Genomic DNA, 24,087 nt, shown 5'->3' with positions numbered 1-24,087 from the left:
TCGAGAATTTTCAGATTTTGATCCTGATCATTACAAGTTATCCAATCTGTAAGATATCTACTGAACTAAATGATAAAGTGACCTTACGATATGATCATTAAGGAAACATGTTGAAGTGCTGGCTTCTCTGACAACAATGCAGCAGCCAGTATGTCCTCCTTCTAACTTTAGATTCTGCTCCTGAATGATCTGGATTTGTTTGGACCAGAGAAGGTAGGCGGTTTTAAGGCGACCCCCCTCGGCTTGCCAGATATGAGAGCAGTTATCAGGTCAACAGGTGTTGCAGCGATGGAAGCGGGCAAGAGAAGTGGTTCAGATAGAAGTGATTGTACCCGACCTAAAAAGCCTCTGCATGTTTCTAATAAGCTCCACGAGCAGAAACGTGCTCAAACTAGGATCAATATTGGAGATGCTTTTTGAAAAATGGAGAGAGGTTAGAACACAGAAAGGTTTACAGACCCATGCAGAGCTGGATAAACACTGAAGCTTCAGAGTCCACCACATGGTGACCTGTGAGAGCATCGACTCTAGAGAGGAGGGGGGGGGGGGGGGGGGGGAGACAGCTCTCTATGATGTTTAGAATCTGGACTGCAGTACCCATTTTAAACACTAGGTGTCAGAGTTACATACTGCTCCTTTAACATATCATTGGGGCAAATGCTCCCAATCAAAGGATGTCATGTGAAATTTCTTGTATTTGCAAATGACGGGCTGAGATTAATATTCTGCAACATTAAAGACATAGAACAGAGCGGAATAGATGTTTAATGCACATGTACAAGGCGGTACAGGTACAATGGAATTTCTGTGCGTTGGCACTCGAGTCAGCTTTATAAAATTTAAAGGATAGAAAACCAGCAAAAACATGTTCTGACAAATAATAATGTGTTTCCTCCTGCAGCGCTGTGTGTAAAGTGTGTCCATGGAGGGGAGGTCAGAGCCGATGATCCTCTCTGCAGTTTTAATGACCCATTGAAGCGATTTTCTCTCAGCCAGTGTGGTGTATCCGAACCACACTGTGATGCCGCTGTGGAGGATGTTTTCTACAAGTCATGTAGTCACATGTATTTTCCTGCCCCCCCAAAAAACAATATACTTTTATTATTCTCATTCTTCCTTCCATGCTGTTAGTATGTGAAACCTGACCAGTCATTTTTGCATAATTTTGCAGCTCAAAAAACGTCCTTATTTATCTGATACTGGCGTCATTAAAATCCCTCATTTCAGCCTCTGCCTGAAACGGTTTATTTCAGCTGCTGTCTCTTTAAGGCCCTGCCCTCCCCATGTGACCACTTTCTCCTGATTCGCCGGCTCTCTGGAAGCCTCACAGGTGGCAGAACGCTGCAGGGCTGCCAGGGGAGGGCCTTGCTTTAATGCTAGGAGAAGAGAGTCCAATGTAAGAGGTTTCCCCGGCTTACGCAGAGTCTTGAAGTCGTCTCATGAAATTCTTGGTTTCATATCGGGGATTTCTATAGAGCGCTACAGGAACGAGTCCTAAAACCCGGAAGTGAGTTAGCATTTGAGCGCCATGGGGTCTAACGTCTAAAAGTCAACGGGGATTTTGAATGTGTTTGTGGTTAGACTCCTGAAATAAGGTCTGTGGTTAACACAAGCTGAAGAGATGTTGGTGTTTTGTTAGACCACATAAACTACGTTAGGTAAAACCTCCACTTGTGAAGTTTGAAGTTTTTACTCGTCTTTAAAAAGGCGGTTGCTAACAAGTGGCTAAATGTGACTACAGTGGTCGTCGGGGACATTAAACGTCATCACGCCGGACGCAGAGGATCGGGAACTCTCTCACTAGTCGGAGATGTCTCCTGTAGGTTTAATCTTTAGGTTAAGGTGAATATTATGTTAGTAAACTATTTATTAAGCTACGTGGATTAGTTTATCGGAGATCGTCTGAAGCATAACGCTAGTGACGTCACAATCATCCGACCGTGGCGTAGTTAGCTTGGAGCATAACGTTAGCTTTTTACTTCTGTCGGCCGCATTAACGCTTCAAACATCATAAAAACGGCGTTCATCTGTGAAGATTATCCTGCTGAACAAAACGCCTACGCTTCAGAAACGTGCGTTTGCCACGGAGCTTATTTTTCTGCAATGATCCAAAATCCAATGAAAACATCCCATAGGAGGATTCTCATTAGACCCCCATGGCGATGCTACTTCCGGGTTGGCCTACAAAAATACGTCATATGGTTTTTTCTCTATATCATGTGATTTGCAGAACAAGCTGTTAGGCGCCCTCTGCAGGCTTGTCCTGGGATTACTCAGCCCAGTGTCTGTTTCTGGGAAGCTCAGAAGGAAATATTTGTTAATGAGTATTGCCGCATTGTTTCATCACTGTTTAATTCAGCTTTGATTATAGATGAATATAATTGATGAATAAAAGGAGAATTTAGCATGGACAGAAATCAAAGTGTGTGATGTTTGTCTTTGCTTGCTGCAGCCAGTGCAGGGAGTTAGTTAACAGGCTTTTGAACACCAACAGCAAGCAGCAAACGAGATGATTTCTCTCCAACAAACATCATAAAGAGCAGTGGCGGGTCAGAGAGGGGAGGGGGGACGTCTCTTCTGATGAATGCGCCTTCGGCTGTAATGATCGCGGGAGCAGGGAGACAAATTGAATTGCAGGCCATGGCGGCGGATGTGTATAGTGATGGAAGAAGGGAGTGGGTGGTTCTCCTTCCTTTTTTATCAGATGGGTTTTCAGCCATTAGGGCTGTGGTGGAGAAAGCAGCCACTGAAAGCCTCTCACATGGTCGCAGCAGACCGGAGTCAAACGCCCTGAAGCGCCTGTGAGAGCTGAGTCGATCGAAAAATAATCAATGATGAAATCCATAAACAATTAAAGGATCCGATTACCGAAAAAAGAGAAATAAATCAACTGCGACATCCCTTTTGAGAAAACTGGCCGAACACTTTTAATGCTATTTAACCACGACATAGTCTCCATGAGTCCCCTGAGCTCCAGGGACAACCCAGGACTCATGAGTTTGTATAGTTTCTGTTTTTTCTCACACAAGCGAGTCAGAGGTAAAAAAAAACAAAAAAAAAACAACCTCAGACATTCATCTCCAAAATGACTGGAGCAGTTTGAAGGCAGTTCTACTTTTCACACTATTTCATGACAGGGTTATGAGAAGTCTGTTCTCTAAAGGAGCGGAGCATCTTATCCTCCACAGTCTCCTCCTCTCTGGGGTTTTCTTTCTCAGATCGGATTCTGTAGAAGTACGACCCGGGGGTTAATACACGTATAGGTTTACAACTGAGACTGGCATAGAAAGCCTTTCTTGCCCGTCAGGTGGGGGCGGGACGTGTGTGTGTGTGTGGACGTCACATGAAAGCTATGAATAGATGTGAAACCCTCGTGACCTCTGTGCGTCTATCTCTTGCTCTCTGATAACACAAACAGGGCTTCAACAAAGACCCCGCCGCTCTCCTCGCCCGATCACAGACCTTGAACACTTTGAAGCACATCTCCGCTGTTGAGATGACATTTGGCCTCGCGCAGATTGTGTGCGAGTGACTGAGGAGAAAGAACAAAAAACACCACCACACCTCAAACACCTTCCTGAAACATTTAAACGTGTGTGAGCAGTGCACAGACAGAGGGACGCTCAAACACTCCCCAGTGCCCTTTATCCTCTTGTATGTGGTTGTTATGGCAACTGTACACAGAGGCTACCGCTAATTTCCCCCCCCCGTCCCTGTCCCTGTCCGTGTGATTGCTTTTTCTTTTAATCACTATCAGGGTTTGGGCTTGTTAATCCATCCAGAGGAGACAGCGGCGTGTTTAAATGAACGGAAAGGGGAGAAGATTAGCAAACAAGAGGGGACGCCGGAGCGAACGAGGAGGAGGACGTTAACGTTGAAGCATTGCATCAATCAATCAACCAATCAATCCTTTTAATTGTCACTTATCATATAAAATGCAATTATGGTGAATTTCAAAGCCCACTCAGTTCCTTTAATTGGTGCTCCAACAATTATGAGCATTGGCGGTCTGTGTGCAGAAGGAATATTTACAGCGTCTTTCTTCACCCTCACTTCTGTCATAAACACATAAAGAGTCATTCGACTGAACAATGTTGGACGCTGCCACGTTTTAGTGACACAGCGAGAGCACATCACAGATGTTGTGGTCTGGTTTTAAAGGATTTAACAAAGTCCTTCTGGAAACAAGGGGAGAACAGCGTCCTGATGTGAGGATGATACGACCTCACATCAGCACTCTGTTCTGACCTCACTATACAATATCCTGATGCTACCTTCACAGGGTGTTTATAACCTAGATGCTTTTAATTTGTCTAATTTACTGCCTTACACCGAGTTAACTTTATTTCCTGTTTTGATATCAAACCTGTCTTTATTGTAAAGGGACACACAGGTGCTTTGAAAAGAGAAAATTAAAAACAGCTGAAAGAACAATCAGCAGTAAAGAAATGCTCCATGTGTTTCTGAAGAGACATGAGATCTTAAGCTGTCAGTGAGATCTTAGTGAGAGAGACCGTCCACTAGATAATTTGCAAAAGTGGTCTGCAGATAGCCCGCAGCAGGACGACCAGGTGGGCCGATTTTCTCTTGGTGGGTAAAAATGGTGGTGCCTCATCAACAGCAAAATCTTGATCTCGGGCCCGGGCATACACTTTGTGAATTGAGGCCGTTTCTGACCCAAAATGTTTTAAGATGCTCGACTGATTCTGAAGTCAGGCAGAATTTCAGCACAAACGCGTGTCATTTGTCATGCAGCGTACAGACGGGCCAATCAGCTGCTCCCGACATGACGGATTAATTTGGTCATACAACCATTCCTCTTACTTCAGGGCTTTTTTTCCCCCCCTGATTGCGTCTGGCATACGGACAGACATCGTCTGAGAGCGCCATGGCAACAGCAGAAAGTGTCTTCACCCTCCTATCATGAAAAATATGAACGAGAGAAACATCGGCAGGAAGTAGCTGCAGACCTCCAGCTGACTGCGTATAGAGTACAACGTCCATGCAACACCGATAAGAACATCATACAACCCCACCTTAAAAAAACAGAACTGTCCCTTTAATAGCAACACCTGGTGAAGGATGTGTGCAGTAACTCCTCTTATACTTTGTTTGCTGTTCTGATCACCAAGAGTTTATTTTCTGCTTAAAACTGAGATTCTCTTTTTTTCATTTTCCAACTCGGAAAATAAACAAAAGAACCCTCATCTTATTATAGTTATCTCCACTGGACATATCTCTGAGCAGAAATTGAGTTGGCAAGCAGAAGGATAATTATGTTTGCATTCCATTTATGTGTTGCAGTTCCCGGGCTCTGGTTATGCTCATGCTGTCTCGCTGGCTCACATAATGAAATTAGTTACACCTGTGCTTTTTCCTGTTCCTGGAGTGTGTACCTCGGTGAGACGGCAGGAACGAGCAGATGCTTTACAGTAAAATGACCTGCGAGCATCACTTATAAAACACAGAATTATTTCTCTATTTAGATGTAAGTCCCTGATAGAGATTTTTAACAAGTTACAATAATCTGTTTTGACCTTGCATGCAACACAAGCACAAGTAAATTATATTAATGTCTGTGTAGCTTCTCAGTCATCCAGGTCATGGTAAATTAGAAGCTTGATCCAAATGCAACTTCTTCAACCAGTCCAGTCTGATCAAGCTTTGGATATATTAACGGCTGCATTTGTTCCCCCTGTGCTTTACCTGCAAAGTGAAAGGAGTCTTCCATTAACAAAGCATTGCATTGTTGCAGACAGAAACATCCAGTTGTTTCATCATTTGCTGGTTTAGCATGTGCAATGAGAGTTCAGAAAAGATTCATGACAAGAACATTTGATGTGTCCCTCAACAAAAGGAAAAAAAAAGAGATTAGCTACATGCTAATCTGCTGGTTGTCTTGTTTTGTGCAGCATGTTTGCAACATGTTGTCTTGTCGTCTGAATCTAAAATATATCAAACAGTAGTAATGCTGCTACGTTCACCACAAGGTTTTTGTCAACCACTTTCTTTCTCCCTGGGAGAATGGGTGTACCCCCAGGGCCGGTCCGGGGCATATAGCAGTATAGGCATATGCTAGGGGTGCCGGCCTTCTATAGGGCGCGCCCTTGCACACAAAATGACTGAGGAAGAAAAGTTAAGAAAAAGAAGGAAAAATACGCCGAAGTATCACTAAATGTTTTTTTTATCTTATGTCATTGTCATGCTATTTTTCAGTAACATTACAACACAAGTACATACAACACAATACAACAAAACGACATCACTAAAAGGCTCTATTTTCTTGTCCCAATCTGATGCATCACAAAACCGCGCTCCCTGCTCATTGTGGGGGAGGAGGGCAGATGAGTTATCAGAAGTGAGAGACACTGACCGTACCGATAAATATCAGGTTTAAATAAAGAAAATCTTTAAAAACATTAAGCTGTATGCCCGCTGTATGAACATTGTGATCGGTGGTAGAATTGGTTGCAATACAAGGGGCGCCAGCTAAATCTTGCCTGTAGGGCACTAAGTGGGTTCGGGGTCGGCTCTGGGTGTAATCCCGCCTCTCGCCCAACGACAGCTGGGATCAGCCCCCTGCAACCCCCTGAACAGGAAAAGCGGTAGATAATGGATGGATAGATTGGACTTCCTCCCTCCTTCCTCAGCCATCATGCTCTCTAAATTCCCAGTGGCCTCCATAATGACATAAACTAATCTGAGGGTTAGCCGGGGCTTCATATGATGAGCTCAGCGGTGTGAATGCATATTCCATAAATCCCGGGGCTTCTTCTGAGAGGTTAAATGTTTGCTATGCATTGCAGAAATTATAGATATTTATTTATGGTGAGTCAAGCCATTGTTATGTATAAGACTGTATAACTGGACAGCTAAAGTGAAGCCATTGCAGAAGAGATTTAAGTTGAACTACTTTTACAAAAGAAGCAGTCTGAAGAGGGCTTCAGATTCACCCTGCTAAACAAACATGCACTCGCCTCAGCTGTTAGCTTAGCGGTTGCTAATTTCTATCTTTCCTCTTCAGCTTCTCCCTCCTGCACAAATATGGTCACTAGGGATGTAACGATTCACTCAACTCACGATTCTCTCAGGATTTCTTTTACAAAATGAGACTGTAGACAAATTCTGAATGACAAAGATTCCTTTAGGGGCTGCAAACCTGCTTGTCAGTGTGATTTGGCCTTTTAATGTTTATCTACACTCCCTCCCGCCCACTACGCTCTGCCAATGAAAGGCGTCTGATCCAACCTTCACAACAGGGTCCTAAGACCATGACTAGACTCTTCTCCTCTGTCGCCCCCCGGTGGTGGAATGAACTTCCAAACTCCATTCGATCTGCAGAGTCCCTCTGCACCTTTAAGAAAAAGTTAAAGACCCAGCTCTTTCATGAATACCTACTAACTTAATGATGATGGTCTCCATATTATTGATGATGATGGTAATGACGATGGTTTTTGTTTGATAACGACGACTTATAAGATGGTTTCTATACTGATTAGAGCTCTCAAGAACTGCCCTCAATGTTGTGCTTTGCCTCTGGTCACTTCCTGTCAGCACCTGTGTGTCCAATCAGACTCAAAGCTCATCGTTTGCTCTTACTGACATTGTTCCCTTTTTTCTAGATCCTTGCTTGTGTTGTACTTACTCTCTGATGTACGTCGCTTTGGATAAAAGCGTCTGCTAAGTGAATTGTAGAATTGTAGAATTTTCTTTTTATTTTCTATTTAGCTTCTCGTTGTGGTGTTGATTAAATGCTGCATCATGTTGGTTGTGTTATTTGTGTAGTTCTCTGTCTTCTTACAATATTTGTCTCGTCTGTTATCTTCTCACCTCTTTCTTTTTCTGTCTGTCCGATTTAAAAGACGGTGGAGCGTCCTCAATTTTCTTAAATCTTGCTCTACAGCTGCTGATGCACACCATGTTATTGCGATTCATTTTTCAGAGTACCGATGTGAATCTTGACACCGTTGAATCGATTTATCACAAGTATAACTTCACAAAGAAAATACCGCCTTTTCAAACTCATTCAGTTTAGAAATCTAAAGACACACAGAGAAGCGTTGGAGCCTTTCAGTAAAAAACAAAATGACGCAGCGCCAGTCAGGAGAAGCAGATACAGGAGACTCTCTGAAGCTCCCTGAGACTTCGGCTATATCAGGAGGTGACACTTCCAATATTACATTCTGTCTTATCTTTCATTTTCCATTCATTGCAAAATCTCTTCACAGCCCCAGACACCAAAAAAGAAAAAAATCTTTTATATACCCACTCGTCTCTGTGTTGCCAGTGACAGCCGGGGAGGGATGAGATATGGAGCATAAGAAAAAGAATAGGCCGATAGCAGAATAGGAGAGCGGTGTGGAGAGTTTGTTAGTCAGTGAATGAAGAGGCCAGGTGCAGGTTACTGAAGGGCTTGAGACTGCAGGGTGAAATGAGGACACATGCAGGATTTATGTGGAGAAAGAGAGGAAGACCATGAACACATCCGCTTCTGAAGAACGGCAGCTGAAAAGAAAAAAACAACAACATACAGCACTGGAAACGCTTCTGTCACAAAATAAAGATGTTATTTACATCTGACACAGACAGACTGAAAGTAATGAGATGTCACGATAACACTGAAATCGTTTTATTTCTAACTTTGAGTTTGTGATTCTGTCTCAGCTGAAAAGAGAAGCGATGAAGTCGACTTCCACAGCACGACAAAAAATCACTTCAGTTTGATTTATTTGAGGGGAATTTAGTGATGGATATTTATGATTTTAGCAGGAATGTTAGAAATCCGAGTGCTTCAGTTCAGGTACCATATCCTCTTAGTATGAAACAGGTAAGAATACAAATTAGCATTTTTTTAAACGTGCAAAAAAACCTTTGACTCCATCTGAAACATTCTGATAAAACAGGTTTGTGGAAATTCAACTTTTTGTAGGAGAAGTTTTTAGTCTATTTGTCGTTGTCCACTGAGCACTATCCATCCTTCCATCCATCCATCCATCCATCCATCATCCATCCATCCATCTATCCATCCATCCATCCATCCATCCATCCATCTATCCATCCATCCATCCATCCATCCATCCATCCATCCATCCATCCATCCATCCATCTATCAATCCTTCCATCCATCCATCCATCCATCCATCATCCATCCATCCATCCATCCATCCATCCATCTATCAATCCATCCATCCATCCATCTATCCATCCATCCATCCATCCATCCATCTATCAATCCATCCATCCATCCATCCATCTATCAATCCATCCATCCATCCATCCATCCATCTATCAATCCATCCATTCATCCATTCATCCATCCATCATCCATTCATCCATCTATCCATCTATCCATCTATCCATCCATCCATCTATCAATCCATCCATTCATCCATTCATCCATCCATCATCCATTCATCCATCTATCCATCATCCATTCATCCATCCATCAATCCATCCATCCATCCATCCATCCATCTATCCATCCATCTATCAATCCATCCATTCATCCATCCATCCATCTCTCCATAGATCCATCCATCATCCATCCATCCATCCATCCATCCATGCATCCATGCATCCATCCATCCATCCATCCATCATCCATTCATCCATCCATCTATCAATCCATCCATTCATCCCTTCATCCGTCCCTTCATCCATCCTTCCATCCATCTATCCATCCATACATCTATGCATCCATCCATCCATCCATTCATCCATCCACCTATCTATCCAACTATCAATCCATCCATCCCTTCATCCATCCATTCATCCATCCATCCACCTATCTATCCAACTATCAATCCATCCATCCCTTCACCCATCCATTCATCCATCCATCCATCCACCGATCTATCCAACTATCCATCCATCCATCCCTTCATCTATCTATCCATCCATCCACCTATCTATCCAACTATCAATCCATCCATCCCTTCATCCATCCATCCATCCATCCATCTATCCAACTATCAATCTATCCATCCCTTCATCTATCTATCCATCATCCATCCATCCATCCATCCATCATCCATCCATCCATCCCTTCATCCATCCATCCATCATCCATCATCCATCCATCCATCCATCCATCCATCCCTTCATCCATCCATCCATCCTTCATCCATCATCCATCCATCCATCCCTTCATCCATCCATCCATCATCCATCATCCATCCCTTCATCCATCCATCCATCCTTCATCCATCATCCATCCATCCATCCCTTCATCTATCTATCCATCCATCCATCCATCCATCATCCATCATCTATCATCCATCATCCATCCATCCCTTCATCCTTCCATCCTTCAGATTATCCTGGGTCGGGTTGGGGTAGCAGCAGGCTGGGCAAGTCATGGCAGCCGCCTAGACAAGACACCTCCTGTAACTATAATATAAAATCTGTGGCTTTGATAAGTGTTGGAAATATTTGAGTTAATGTAAGTACTCAACAAAAAATAGAAACATAGGTTCAGTCAATTTTTAATTAATTTAGATATTTTATTGTGAAAATTCTACATATTGTACGTTTAATGATGTGTTGCTGTAGCGGGTAAAATGTCCCCACCATGGATAATGGCCTCATATGTGTCTCATTAAATGAATGAATGAAAAACACATTTTAACTTGTGATTGAAAGAACTCAGAGTGTAACCAGAACACCAAAATAATGTACAGCATAGTTATTGCATGGTGCGAGTGTGTTTGTGTGCATCATAAAATTACCATTAATAGACTCACTGGGGGGAGCGGTTGTCATGACAACAGGTTATGGCTGTCTGTTGTTTATTGAAGCAGAAACCCTGTGAGCCACAGTTCCTCAGAAGAGGACTCGGCTCAGATCACTGACCCGCACAGCCCTCCTGCCCCCCCCCCCCCCCACCCCCGTTATCACCTCCACGAGCTCCTCCACCACGACGCTGGTGACGCACACGCAGGTGAAAGGGGAAGTGATTCACAATCGGTGATGTGCGTTGTTATTTTTAATTTTTCTTAATGAAGGTGTTCTCATGAAAAGTGTGTGAGGAGGATGAGTGACAAAGGGAAAACAAGAGAGCTAAAGGAGGAGATTGATCCCCGCCGTCTTTTTATAGGTCGAACAACCGTCATTGTGACAACGGCGCTTAAGACGACGAGACGTTCAGATGTTCTCTTTCTACAAGTCTGAAGGAAAGGAAAGGTTATCAGGATGTCATCATCAGCAGCTCGGACTGAAGCCCTGAGAGAGAGAAAAGACAAAACAGTCCGGTGATATATTTTAAAAAGTCTGATGTGAAAGTGTTCCTTTTTTCAAGTGAGGAGGAGGCGGGGAAATGTGTTGCTAGGTGTGTGTGTGTGTGTGTGTGTGTGTGTGTGTGTGTGTGTGTGTGTGGGGGGGGGGGAGTACATCGATGAATTCTGAGATGAATGAGGCCTCGTCACATGTAGGCAGGTATTTTTGAAATCATCTGTATTTCTCTGCGTTCGGACTTTGTACTCAAGTAAACTGTGTTTTAGGTCACTGAAAACTTTTAGTCTCTTGACCTGTGACCTCTTGCTCACCGGTTTTCTCACTCAACAGGGCTTGTTAGCTTGTTTTACAAAGTGGAGATAACGCTGCATTAATATTATCCACATCTGTGATTGAAATGTTGTATGACAGGTGTCGACGCCAGGAGAGAGACTTTGTTCGGCTCGCTGCGAGCCTTTTATGGACGATCCTTTGGAGGGTTGTGGTTTGAGTCCAAAGCTCATCCGTACAAAGCACCACACTTCCGTTTGTCCACCTTCAATACAAAAGAATCACTGTCAAGTTGCTCGTGCTTCCCAACTTGAGAGGAATGATCTTCTACACAAAAAGGACTGGACTCCACTCAGACAATTCCTTTTTCATTTCCTTTTATTTTTAGGCTTTCGTTTAGCTGTCAGCCGTAGCTGCTTATCTGAAAAACCGGCTGCCTCCTTGGTTTTGTCGTAGATGATCAACTCATGCACAATTCAGTTTTTGGTTTCCGCGAGCTACCTGTCGGTCTGCCTCGCCTTCCTTTTCATGCTGTCTGTGCGTTTGCTTTAATGACTTCGGTGCTGTGAGGATTGATTCCTTCTGGTTAGGTCTGATTTTTTAAACTTATTTATGAACTGCTCTCTACAATAACATAACTTATTTATTAAATTAATCTAAATGTTTATGCTGCTAATTTAATCTTCCCCTTCTGGTTTTGATTCAAATGTTACATAAAACAGACTTTTTAACCGGCGTGCTTTCACATTTTTATGTTCTCTTGTATGTTTCTCTTTTACTTCCTTGAAATAATTAAACTTCATTTATTTACCTGATCTATTAATTCATTTATTTTCTAACAGATCAAACTCCGGTTTGACTGGACAACCACATGTCAAACTGTTTGTAAGGGGACAATTTAGATTCACAGATCCAAGAATTCTATATTTAACGGATGCAGTGTGGACAGCGAGCGAGCGCTATGCATAGTGATATCCAAACGGCGTTCTCCTCATGTTCACCTTTCATGTTGTCAGTCTGTGAAACACAAAGAGCAGCTTTGCATGATTTGCAGCTCAAAAAACCTCCTTATTTATCTGACACTGACGTCAGTAAAAAACAACATTTCACCCTCTGCTTGAAGCAGTTTATTTCAGCTGCTGTCTCTTTAAGGCCCGCCTCCTCATGTGCCCACTTTCTTCTGATTGGCCAGCTCTCTGTTAGCCTTCCTAGGTGGGCAGAACGCTGCAGGGCTGCCAAGAGAGGGCTGCTCTCCAGAGCTGGGAGAAGAGAGCATATGTGTTAGAGGTTTCACCGGCTGACGTAGAGGCTTGAAGCCGTCTGGTGAAATTCTCTGTTTTATATGGAGGAGCTGGCGTGTTAGATGTTTAGCGCCCTCTGCAGGCTCATCCTGGGACTAGTTTTGAAATGTGGATCAGCAGAATAGTTAAACTTAATGTACTGAAAGAACTGATGGTTGCTTGCTTGTTTTTCAGCTTTAACTCTAAAACTCAAATGTCTGAAGGGATAAAATGATTAAGTGATGAGGAAGAAAAGAAAAAGAGGTCAGCTTCCCCTGGACATCATAACGTCCTGGAAAAACACTTTAATGGCTCGTCTCATTCTTGTAAAAGGAACAATCGTCTAAAATGTCACATTGTTCCTCACTGTCAGCGTGACCTCTTTTTTATTTTATAAAAAATCAGAGAGAATGAAGCCATCGGAAATCGTGTACCCGCTCCTCTCCTCTGGTATCCCTCCCCCTCCTGTGAAAGACTGTGACGGTCCTCTCGGGTTTGTGTGTTATTCAGAAATGTTCAACACACAGATGTTTTCTCTGCCCCGTGCCACATTTACACTCTTCCCCTCCTGGATGTAAAAACCTCAAGGCAGTAACTCTGGATCTTTAGGAAGTAAGTGTCGACATTAACGCCGCCTGTAAAAGACGCGCTGCGGAGGAAAACGAGGTCACCACAGAGCGGTTTACATTTCAATGAAAGGCCTCCGCTGACAAAACACTTTCTGCCCGCTTTCTGTCCATGGCTGTGTCTGACTTTCCTTCCATGAAGCATTCAAAAAGTGCATCGTTTGAAAAGTCAGTCAGCGAAGAACGCAGCCAACGTCGCCATCTTCAAAAAACAAAACCAACCCTGCAGTATTAAAGAGAAGCAGGGGAGCTCAGTCAGGAGGAAAACGGTTCTGATTTAATTTAAAGGAGAATAATTTCAGGTTGAGAAAGTACGACAGAATCACCGTCTCTGTTGTTTTAGAAGTTTGAGTCTTGGTGTCCCCCCCCCCCCCCCACTGCTGATCAAGACTCCACAGGGGGTCTGAGCTCCTGATGAAGGAGGTTTATCGCACTTCAAGTAGAGCAATCTAATTCTAAAGTTTATTACCATTCCTGCAGTTTTACCAATTTAACAGGCGGCTTGATTGCACCAACTTTTCTGTGCTTTCACATGAAGATTAATGGACATGCTCACATCTATAAGGAAAACCTTTACCAGCACAAGCGAAATCACAAGTCACTACAGTCACTTCATAAAAAGCCAGATAGTGGTTCAATGTGAGCAGCCTGTCTGGTTGTGTCCTGCAGGGAGAAAATACACATCCAACAGTCAAAACAGCTTCTAACCCTCTTCTGGAGATGACCTGCAGCGGGGCTCGTTTAAATCCCAGAGTTTTAGAGAAAGTTCAGCTCGATACTTTCAAAATGTTCCCTCATGGAGCGTGAACAGGTGTCTCAGCATTTCTTTCCATCCTGTTCTTTTTATCCGGTGGATGTAAAGGAAGCAGAGAGTGCTGAGCGCCGTTTGATGCACTCTCCGTGGGTCAAGTACAGGTTAACTTGTCACCGTGCTTACTGCCTCGATACACACAGCGGGGAACGCCAGTCACCACAAAGTCACAAACTGTGCAGGATTAAGTGGAACATAATGGAACAGGACAGTCTCACTTATATTACTGCTGCCTTTAAAAAGCCGCTGATGCAGTTTAAACACCATGAAATAAAATACATGTCAGTCTCACAGGGAACGTATGACTCAAAAACACGTGTGCACATTTAAAAACTGCGTCCCAGTTCAGAGGTAGCTTCCTCAAAAGCATAGACGGCTCAGGACGAACTGAAACGATTGCAGTGTTTGAAATGAAACTTGAACTTACATTTAAAGTTTATTACTCGGCTGCTTCATAGTCTGGCTGCTCGTTTGAATTGGCGCAAAGCATCTTGGGATATGTTAGGCCACAAACGATGCACCGGATGGATCCTTTGGTGTGTATAGGAACAACCAGAAATACCTAATGAGGAGAGAAAATGTCAGCCAGGCTTTACACAGTGGAAAAAAAAGCATCCATTTCAGTCATTGCACGGCCTCTTGAACTCTAACTGTGCAGTAACTTTGCTTTTTTTCCTCTTCTCTGCAGCATTCTTAGCACCCAACATTAACTAAAACATGTAGAAAGAAAATGGCCTCGGTGACAACTTCTCTATTCCACTAAATGAACTGTCTGATCTGAGTGGCGTTTGCTCCTCAGTCGACGTACGGCAACACCGCGTAGACAAACCACACTCAGGACGGCACAAACACAGTTTAAATTGTCTTTCAGATTTGAGAAAAGTAAAGAAAATTCATTAGCTGACTTCAGAGAAAAAGCAGAGAGTAACGAGCACATTAGTAGAAATTTGGTGGACACAAGTGGACACAGTAACCGTGGTTACTAGGGGTGTTTTCAGATTAGGCACGATTGCTCCCCCTTCCCTCTTCACATTGGTAACATGATCGTTCCATGCTCGAGTACACTTGCGTATCTATACAGTCTGATACACTTTTGGCAGTATGCACATAGTTGGTTTGCAATTTGCCAAAAAGCAGAAAGCAGAAGAAGAAGCAACCATGGCAACCATCCTGCTAACTGTGGATGATTTTATTATTTCTGAGACGCCAACAACGACCCTCTTCCTACTTCTACTCAGCTCAGAGGACGAAACCGACCCGTGCTTCGCGGATACGATGGTTCCTGAAGCGACAGGAGAAGTATACGTCATATAGCGGTCCGCTTTCTCCATTTACCTCGGAACTTGGAAGTCAGAGATAACTGCGTTCCAGTTGCAAGTCGGAAAAAGCAACATGGACGGGAGTACCTTTGTTTAGTTAGCGAATACCAGACGATAACAACACACGACGTGATAGTTTCTGACCGAAAATAACATGAAAACAGCTCCACAGAGAGAACCTGCACGATACCATCGGTCTGATTTAATTACACATAAAGACGACTAAGCTGCTAATAAACTCAATGGTTACATCTTTCGATGAACGTAGCAGCCATATTGGATCTGAACTCGGGCTACTTTTTTTTCCTCCGAGTTTCCAAGTCGTAATTACGACTTCAGAGGGCGTTCCAGTTGACACTTTCAACTGGGAACTGGGAATTTCCCACTTACGAGATCAACTGGAACGCACCATAAATGTAACATGGAGCGACCAAACCAAACGTGATCACTGCCAACGACACAGCCGCCTCAGGGACCTCGTGCTAATGAGGGTAAACCAGGAGATGTTCTTTAAGGTCGTCTCAGGTAAAGGACGGCCCGCAGCTTCTGGAAGAGACACGTCCTGACTCGGATTGTTTAATTGAGATTAGCTCGAGAAGTCGCTCTGCATTTTAAAACGTGAGAACAAGAACAGAAGACAGACAACCTCACATACCTTCAGTTTGAGTCACTGCGGTCTTCTCTGTTTGATGTGTGTGTGTGTGTGTGTGTGTGTGTGTGTGTGTGCATACTCGTAAGGTTTTTATCTGAATATCAAAGGGAGAGATTAAAATCATTATTTCATGTGTGACACATTTCTGTTCTGCACACTTTTTGATGTGATGCATGTCAAGGTGTGTGTGTGTGTGTGTGTGTGTGTGTGTGTGTGTGTGTGTGTCATGCATCACTGTGAGACGGCAGTAATTCAAACGTGCTTCTCAGTCAGTGGTAACAGCAGGGGTGGGTGTTCTGGCAAGATGTTAATGTAGACTGTGGGAGAAAATCAATGGCAAGGACGGAGAGAGAGAGAGAGAGAGAGAGAGAGAGAGAGAGGGTTAGAGAGAGAGGGAGAGAGAGAGAGAGAGAGAGAGAGAGAGGGTTAGAGAGAGAGAGAGAGAGAGAGAGAGAGGGTTAGAGAGAGAGAGAGAGAGAGAGAGAGAGAGAGAGGGTTAGAGAGAGAGAACTTTCCCATCAGCCTGCCTGTTCTCGTTTTCTCCTCACCTGTCCGTCACTACGAGAACACTTGAAAAAGTACATTTCAAAGAAAAGAGCCGAAAAGTTCAGAAGCTGCAAATGAGCTGCTACGAGTTCAGTTCAGCACTTCATTGATTTATCAGATATATATTCTTTAAAGAAACTTAACATGCTTTCTCTCCCACTCTTGTGCATGTGATGAATCTGACATGGAAGTAGGAATGTTTTAAAATCTCAACTCTTAAACTCAAACTGTCAGAAGAGCTGATTTTGATTTTGTCAGTAAAAGGTCACCGTGAACTGGATGTGTTATTCAGGGAGGGATTGTGATTAGATCTGTTCCATCTTCTGTTTCTTTCTGTCAGAGGCAAAGCTGTGCGTGATTATCAGACAGTCTCCTTTCGCTCTATCACTATCAAGGAAGTTTCTGCAGACAATCACAGGCTCTTCAGATTGTTTATCATTTTCCTAGCTTACAGCAAGTCACTGAACGACACGTTTAAAGAAGCAAATGTGTTGGATTTAGTGCCATCTAGTGGTGGGGTTAGAGATTACAACCTCCTAAAAACAACTACCCTCTGCCACCCATCGTAAAATAAACCCTACAGTGTCTATGAAGTTAGTAAAAGGGTGAAGGTCCAGACGACAGGAGCCGACGTCCGATTTGTCCATTCAGAGATAGTACAAATATTTCAGTGTAGATTTAAAAAGCTAATTCTAAGGCAGAGGGAATGCAACATTATTTTTTTGCAATTTATAATACCAATGAAAAATCAAACAAAGCCCTAACCCCAAATTTCCACATAGTCCCTGCATGCTGAGGTCCGTCAGCACCATGGTTTTGCTCCGCACCCTACCGCACTGGACCTGTTTCTGGATCGTGCAGCTGTACACACATCACAGGAGAACTACAAGATCACGCGGGAATAAAGAGAAAAACATGCAAGCAACATGTTTCTTTGTCTTTCTGAGGATGATTTGTTGTTCGCTCGGTGCCTGTTTGGACGTAATGTTGATAAAGTGATAAAAATACGATTGTGAGTCTGTATGTTGTCTTTTATTTTGAAATTGACCAGTAGCTCCGTGCGTTTCCTTATCTGACTTCCTGTCCGGCTTGACGCCTGCAGCGTGCTCCGTCGAAAAAATAGACTTGCAGCGTATTTTATACCGAGCAGAGTGTAGTGGCGCTGGTGGCACGCTCCGGAGACGGACCGCGTCGCTCGCTCCGGAAACACAATGATGGATTAGAGTGGCAGCAAACAGCAGCGTAGTGCGCGGCGCAGACTGACCGCAGCGCGCGCAAAGTGTGTGGAAATTGTGGGTTAGTGGGTGCTGAATCCAAAAAGGAAAAGGTATAAAGAAGCAAAAAAGAGCCGCACACCAGGGAGCTCCAGGGTCATAACATCAACAAAAACATGCTCATTGATAAAATCTTAAACTGTCGTCCTTTAATGTAACATTTAATATATTACAATTATGTTGTTCTCTGCACTATGGAGGAGACATGTGGTGCAGGGTGAGGACAGATGACAAAATCTAAAGATAGGCCCTATAAATGTATTTGAGACTTTAGATATCTTCAAGAACCCTCCATGCATACATGTCTATGAAGACTCTCCTCAGGTTAAAAGAAGTATTCAGAGTGAGTCTTTGGACATATTGTTCATGGTGGGTCGTCTGTCAGTTAAACCACTTTCTGGCTTCTCCCCTCAGCAGGCGGCTTCATGTGCCTGCTCCGAACGGCCCTTCCTGCCCACGCTTTCTCCAACCATCTGCCCCCCTGTGAGGACACGAGGCATCAACAACTTCTACATGAAGCAGAGGGGCTGCAGCCGCCTGTCACACTGACGAGGTCCACAGTTAGCCAGACTTTAGTCTAATTAAGTCCAGAGTCCAGCTGCAGTCCAGATAAACATATATCAAGATATACAAATCACACAGAAAATGGCCTGAAGTGCTTGTGAGAAGTAAAAATATCTGCCAATGCAGCGAGCCAATTGTATTTGTTTAGTTTGTTGAGAGGAGATGTCTACATGTAAATGAGTTAGTGCGTCTCATTTGAGTTTTTTGCAGTACAACATTAGTTGGATTAGCTTAGCTACAAGCTAGCAGTTGACTAGAGAGCCGTTTCCTTCCTCCCCTCCTTAAAGTTTTAAAATGTTTAGCAGTTTCCTGACAGCAAGTCAACCACCAGAAGTTGAATGCAGAAAGGCCTGGGTCTCCAGAGGGTCCCCTCCATGGTTTCAAACTGTGTTGTTAATAATAAAAAAACATGGAGGGAACCGCATGGAGGCCAAAGCCTAATGGCAAAGTTTGCTGCGTGCTTTTTGTTTTTAGAGAAGTTTCATGAATTCATGGTGTTGAACTTTACAAAGATTAGAAACATGTTTGATTATTTGTAGGTCAAGACAAGAAAAAGGCCGACCTCAGACCTCTCACACCAATGTTTATTATAACCAACTTTTCAAATAATCTCCATGAGCGTGCCCTAAGTCCAACCAAACTGTGATTTGTAACGATTTTGGGACAATTATCTGCAACTCTGAAATCCCCTGGATATTAAGACTGATGTTACACAGGGCTGTCATGATACCAGAACTTTTAACTCCAATACAATACTAGAAAAAGTGAAAATATATTGATACCTGCTTCATTACCATGGCAACAAAAATAGAAGTCCAAGGTATCAAATATGAAGTAATTTCTTGTGTTTAATTACCAAAAATTGTAAGCAAACTCCTGCACACTGTCTACATTCCCCAAATACTTTAGTGCAATCAAGACTCGCTTTATCTTTTGCTTTCGGCAGCACTTCTTCGGAGAGTCCAACGCTACATCGTGCAGAAAACAGGGGACTTACGAGCTGTTGAAAGTTATTGCTCTGTTTATTTGAAAATACTTTTTCAAGGTGTAAAGCTACATCTTTCAGATCAGCAGTGTTATTAAAAGATTTGGTATTTTTTAAAGTAATTGTTCATTAAATTAATGGAAATTGTATCATTTTAATAATGCATGCTGCACGGTGGTGCAGTGCTCAGCCCTGTTGCTTCACGGCAGAACGTACCTGGTTCGATTCCCCAACAGTGCGGTCGCTCTTTTAGTGAGGAGTTTGTTCTCCCGGTGTTCGCTGAGGTTCCCTCCTGATACTCTGCCTCCTACAGTCCAAAGGCATGCTCCTCAGGTTAATTAGCGACTCTTAATTACTTGAAGGTGTGGATGTGAGCGTGGCTGTCTCTGTATGAGATTGACTGGCGACCAGTCCAGGTGTGTACCCAGCCTCTCGACCAATGACAGCTGGGATCAGCTCTAGCCCCCCACCATGTCCCTGAATGGGATAAGTAATGGATGGATGTATTGTTTAAAACATGTGGTGTCAAAAAGGATTGAAGTATCAAAAATGCTGACAATCGTATTCAACATTTCAATCACAACAAAATGATAACACCGTAATTAACAAATGTTTTGATTCCTGCTCGATCTGCTGCACCAATGATGTCAGTGCACAACATGTTCACGTTCATCACGTGTTCAGTCGGAGTTTCCAGAAAGAATAAAACATGTGAAGAAGTCCTGACGATGTTAGAATAACCAGCGTTTGTCTTACAGCTGCAAAGGTTTCTTTCTTTCCTGAGAGCAAAAAGAACAATGTGCTTGTGTGTGACTCCACTCAGAGAAGGTGCACACCTTTGTGCCTGGCTGCAGATGACAGCCCCATCATTACCCGCTCCAGCTGCCTGCTAATCAGCAGGTAGAGGGAGTATCGATCGAGCAGCCTGGAGGGAGAGCAGCTGATGAATTCCACGTGGTCATCAGATTGATTCTCGCTCTCTGTATGTCACAGGTCTCTGTAAGACTCGAGGCAAAAAGGGAATGTATCGACAAACAGTAGAAATAATATCCCCCAGAGGGCAGTCCTTACTGTGATTATGTCTACAGAGAGCAGCATGCAGGACACAACCTTTTAGAAGATAAATCATAAATCACCACTGAGGACTGTTACACACATGTCTCATTGACAGAAAATATTAGAAAACATGGATACTATGCTGAACTGTAACTCAGTCCTGTTGTCCAGTTGAGTGTCAGCACTTGATGGAAATCCTCTTCATTTTTATCCAGAGGATTTATGCTGCATTCATGTGGTAACGGACACATCGGAAAAACGGGTCTCCGAGTTGTAAAATGCACATGAACGATTCGGAACAATAACTCAGAAATTGGGAAAAGTATAAGTCCCTGACTTCCCGACTTGACATCAGAATCGTCATCAAATGGGGGGCAAAATATGTTAAAATGAAGTCGGAAGAACGACTTCTCAACTCGGAAAATTGGAACAACCGAGCAGCACTTGAATGCAGCATTGAAACCCGCCTCAGCTCCAGCTCTCAGCCTGTCGTTAGGTTGCAGACTCAGAGGGCGCCTTCAAAAGACAGTTCTTTAATCCAGGCAGGGGCTCGGTACACAGGTCGGCAGATAAACAACAAATCCAGAGGCTTAGGTAAGAGGCAGGGTTCAAAAGGCAGGCGGGAATCATACACAGGGAGCTACTGTAAATACACGGGACGACGGTACACTAGGAAACACTACGAACTGGCAACAAGAGGGAGAACACACTGGGATTAAAAACACAGACAATCAGGGAACAATGAGACACAGGTGAGGGTAATCAGGGCGAGGCTGACACACAGGGCAGGAACATGAGGAGCAGGATCTAAAAGACAGAGTCAAGGGTGAAAACAAAAACACAAAATAAACCAGGAAATAAAAAATAAAACATGCAAAAACACAAAAACATGACCTAGTGCTGGTTGGAAACATTGTCATATTCTCAACATGGCGGCTGCTGCCGATGAGCCTCCTGAGCCCCCCCCCCCCCCCCCCTGCAGGATCAGATGGCTGACGTCACTCATTCATATTTACAGTCTATGCAGAAAACTCACTAAAGTCTGGTGGAGTCTCTACCTCTCTAACAGAATCTTAGTTTTTTTTCTTGTCGATTATTTAGGAGTTTACTTCTTTGTGGGTTTGTTTTTGTAACAGTCTGTGTGTCTCTCTGTGTTTCCTCAGCTGGATAACCCCGATGAGCAGGCGGCCCAGATCAGAAGAGAGCTGGACGGACGTTTGCAAATGGCCGACCAGATTGCACGGGTAAGGAACCGGGACGGATGTAGAGATTGATGCATCGACTAAACAAACTTTTACTACATCAATGATTCATGAAAACTGAACACCTAGAACCTAATCAGAGTATTGGTTCCTGTTATTCTCAGTATGGCGGGAGGTTTCCGCGGTTCTCATCCAGAGAGATGGAGGCCATGTTCATCGAGGAGCTGCGGTCCTCCGTCAACCTGCTGATGGCCAACCTGGAGAGCATGCCGGTGTCTAAAGGAGGAGAGTTCAAGCTGCAGAAGCTGAAACGAGGCCACAACGCCTCCATCATGGACATGGGGCAGGAGGACGAGAACACGCTGTCCAAGTCTGACGTGGTGCTGTCCTTCACTCTGGAGGTGGGTGGACTCTCATGAACTCTCATGTCTCCCAATATACCACATTACGCTATCTGAACAGGAGGAGTTTTGTGATGACCACCATCCTCACGCTGAATATTGTTGAAGTACCACTTTTAAAAATGCTTGAAAAATCTGAACTGTCCCTTTAAAGGGATACTTCACCCGTTGAAACATGGATCTGTATTGACATTGGGTCATATATGTAGAAATGTGAAATACATTTTGAAGTTGGCGCCTTCTTGACCGAGACTTGAGAAAAGGCAGAAAGTGTCTTTTTGGATCATGTGGATGAAAGACACCAACTCCCAGAATGCACAGCACCGCAGGCCACTCTCACTAAGGTCCTCTAGTTACAGACATATTTACTACAACACATACGGCCGTTTCCTCGACTGATTTCTTCCAGAATTGAATGTTGGTATCTTGGAAATTCCTCCTGTCAGAAAACAGACTCAGTCTGTGTCCATAGACAAACAGTGAGACCACCGACACCACCAGTCCGCCCCAGCTCGAGCCGGCCCCGGCTCCTCGTCCCCCCCGACAGGCAGGCCTTATGTCTCGCCTGCAGCAGCCGCATCAGTCAGGTCCCACCAACTGATCTGTGATTGGTCTGTAACTTCAGTGGTCGAAAATATGAGGAACTGGAGATGTAGTTTCACCCCCGCTAACCGCAGCAGCCTCCGATGACGCAAAATGACGATTTTTGCGTCATCGGAAGCTCCTTTTCAGACCTAAAAATACAACGATTTTTCGTCTCAGGGGAAAATGAGGGCGGGATGCACGACCATTCAAAAATACTACCAGGTTTCTAATGATACAAAGCTTAACCCAAATGGAGAAGTATCCCTTTAAGAAAGATACCGCCTGTCAGGTTGATACAGATACCCTGAAAGGTGTAGAAACAAATAGACATAGACCTGCCACTTGAATAAATCTCAGCCCATCCTCTGTCGTGTGAATCCATCAGCTCACTGTGTTTTTCTCCAGTCGGCACGGATAGCGTTTTAGGATTAGCGCCTGGAGCTGCTAATGAGATGAAATGTCTCCGAGGATTTCCACCGGCAGACAGACTTTTTGAAGCTCACCTTAACAGGCTGACAGGCAGCTCTGTCTCCGTGTTGCAGAAGGTGACGGAGTAACACTTTCCTCTCACCTGTCACGGGGTTAATTACTTGTCTAATACCTGTGTGTGCAGCCTCACTGGGTGTTTATCCTCCCTGTCGATGGTTTTCCAGCATCTCGCGGTAAATCGGCCCCTTTTCCTCGTCTTTATCTAGAAATAAAAATAAAGACTCAATGTGGGTGAAGTGGGAAACATTTTATCTTTTGCAAAAAGGAAGAAGCAGCTGCCAACAATTTGTGCTTTTCTTTTTTGGAGTCTGGCAAGGATGTGTACACATTTACTTTCAGTGAGGATAGGCAGGTTTATTTATAGCTTTTAGACACAGAACAGTTTGAGGCAAAGAAAAACACAAAAATAACACATTTACATGAACCTGTTCTGGAAGGATTACAAATGAAGTATACGCCAAGCATAGTGATGCACTGTAATTTATTTACATTAATCAGCATCGTTTAACGCCCTGATGTGAAGAGCTGGCAGTTTAAACAGACCTCAGGTGTTCAGGAAGCGTGTTCGAAGAGTCGAACTCGTCTTACTATTAGCTGGTCTGTGTGGCTGATCAGGGAGAGTGCTGGCTTTTACATTACTTACAGACACAGGAGCTTTGGAGGTTGAGTTTAACTGTTGGTAAATGTAATGAGTCATGACTGTCTACAATGAGTGAGAAGCTCGAGTCCCGCTGGCTGTGTTGTTGTCAGAGCCGTGTTTACATGGACGGGACGGCCGGCTCCTCCCCTTGTGTA

At 43.7% G+C, this 24,087-nt stretch overlaps 1 protein-coding gene across 2 annotated transcripts in view; it reads left to right on the top strand.

The window, feature by feature from the left end:
• Positions 1-24,087, top strand: part of cadpsa (Ca2+-dependent activator protein for secretion a) — a 164,542-nt gene that overhangs the window by 38,298 nt on the left and 102,157 nt on the right. For both annotated transcript variants that reach the window (XM_061041507.1, XM_061041508.1), the window contains exons 4-5: positions 21,779-21,859; positions 21,982-22,218. In XM_061041507.1, coding sequence (XP_060897490.1) covers positions 21,779-21,859; positions 21,982-22,218 — 318 coding nt within the window. The remainder of the gene's footprint in view (positions 1-21,778; positions 21,860-21,981; positions 22,219-24,087) is intronic.

The sequence above is a fragment of the Labrus mixtus genome, chromosome 7 (genome assembly GCF_963584025.1).
Source record: "Labrus mixtus chromosome 7, fLabMix1.1, whole genome shotgun sequence".
Taxonomy (NCBI): domain Eukaryota; kingdom Metazoa; phylum Chordata; class Actinopteri; order Labriformes; family Labridae; genus Labrus; species Labrus mixtus.
The sequence above is the reverse complement of the archived record's forward strand: the minus strand, read 5'-3'. Positions and strand labels throughout refer to the sequence as shown.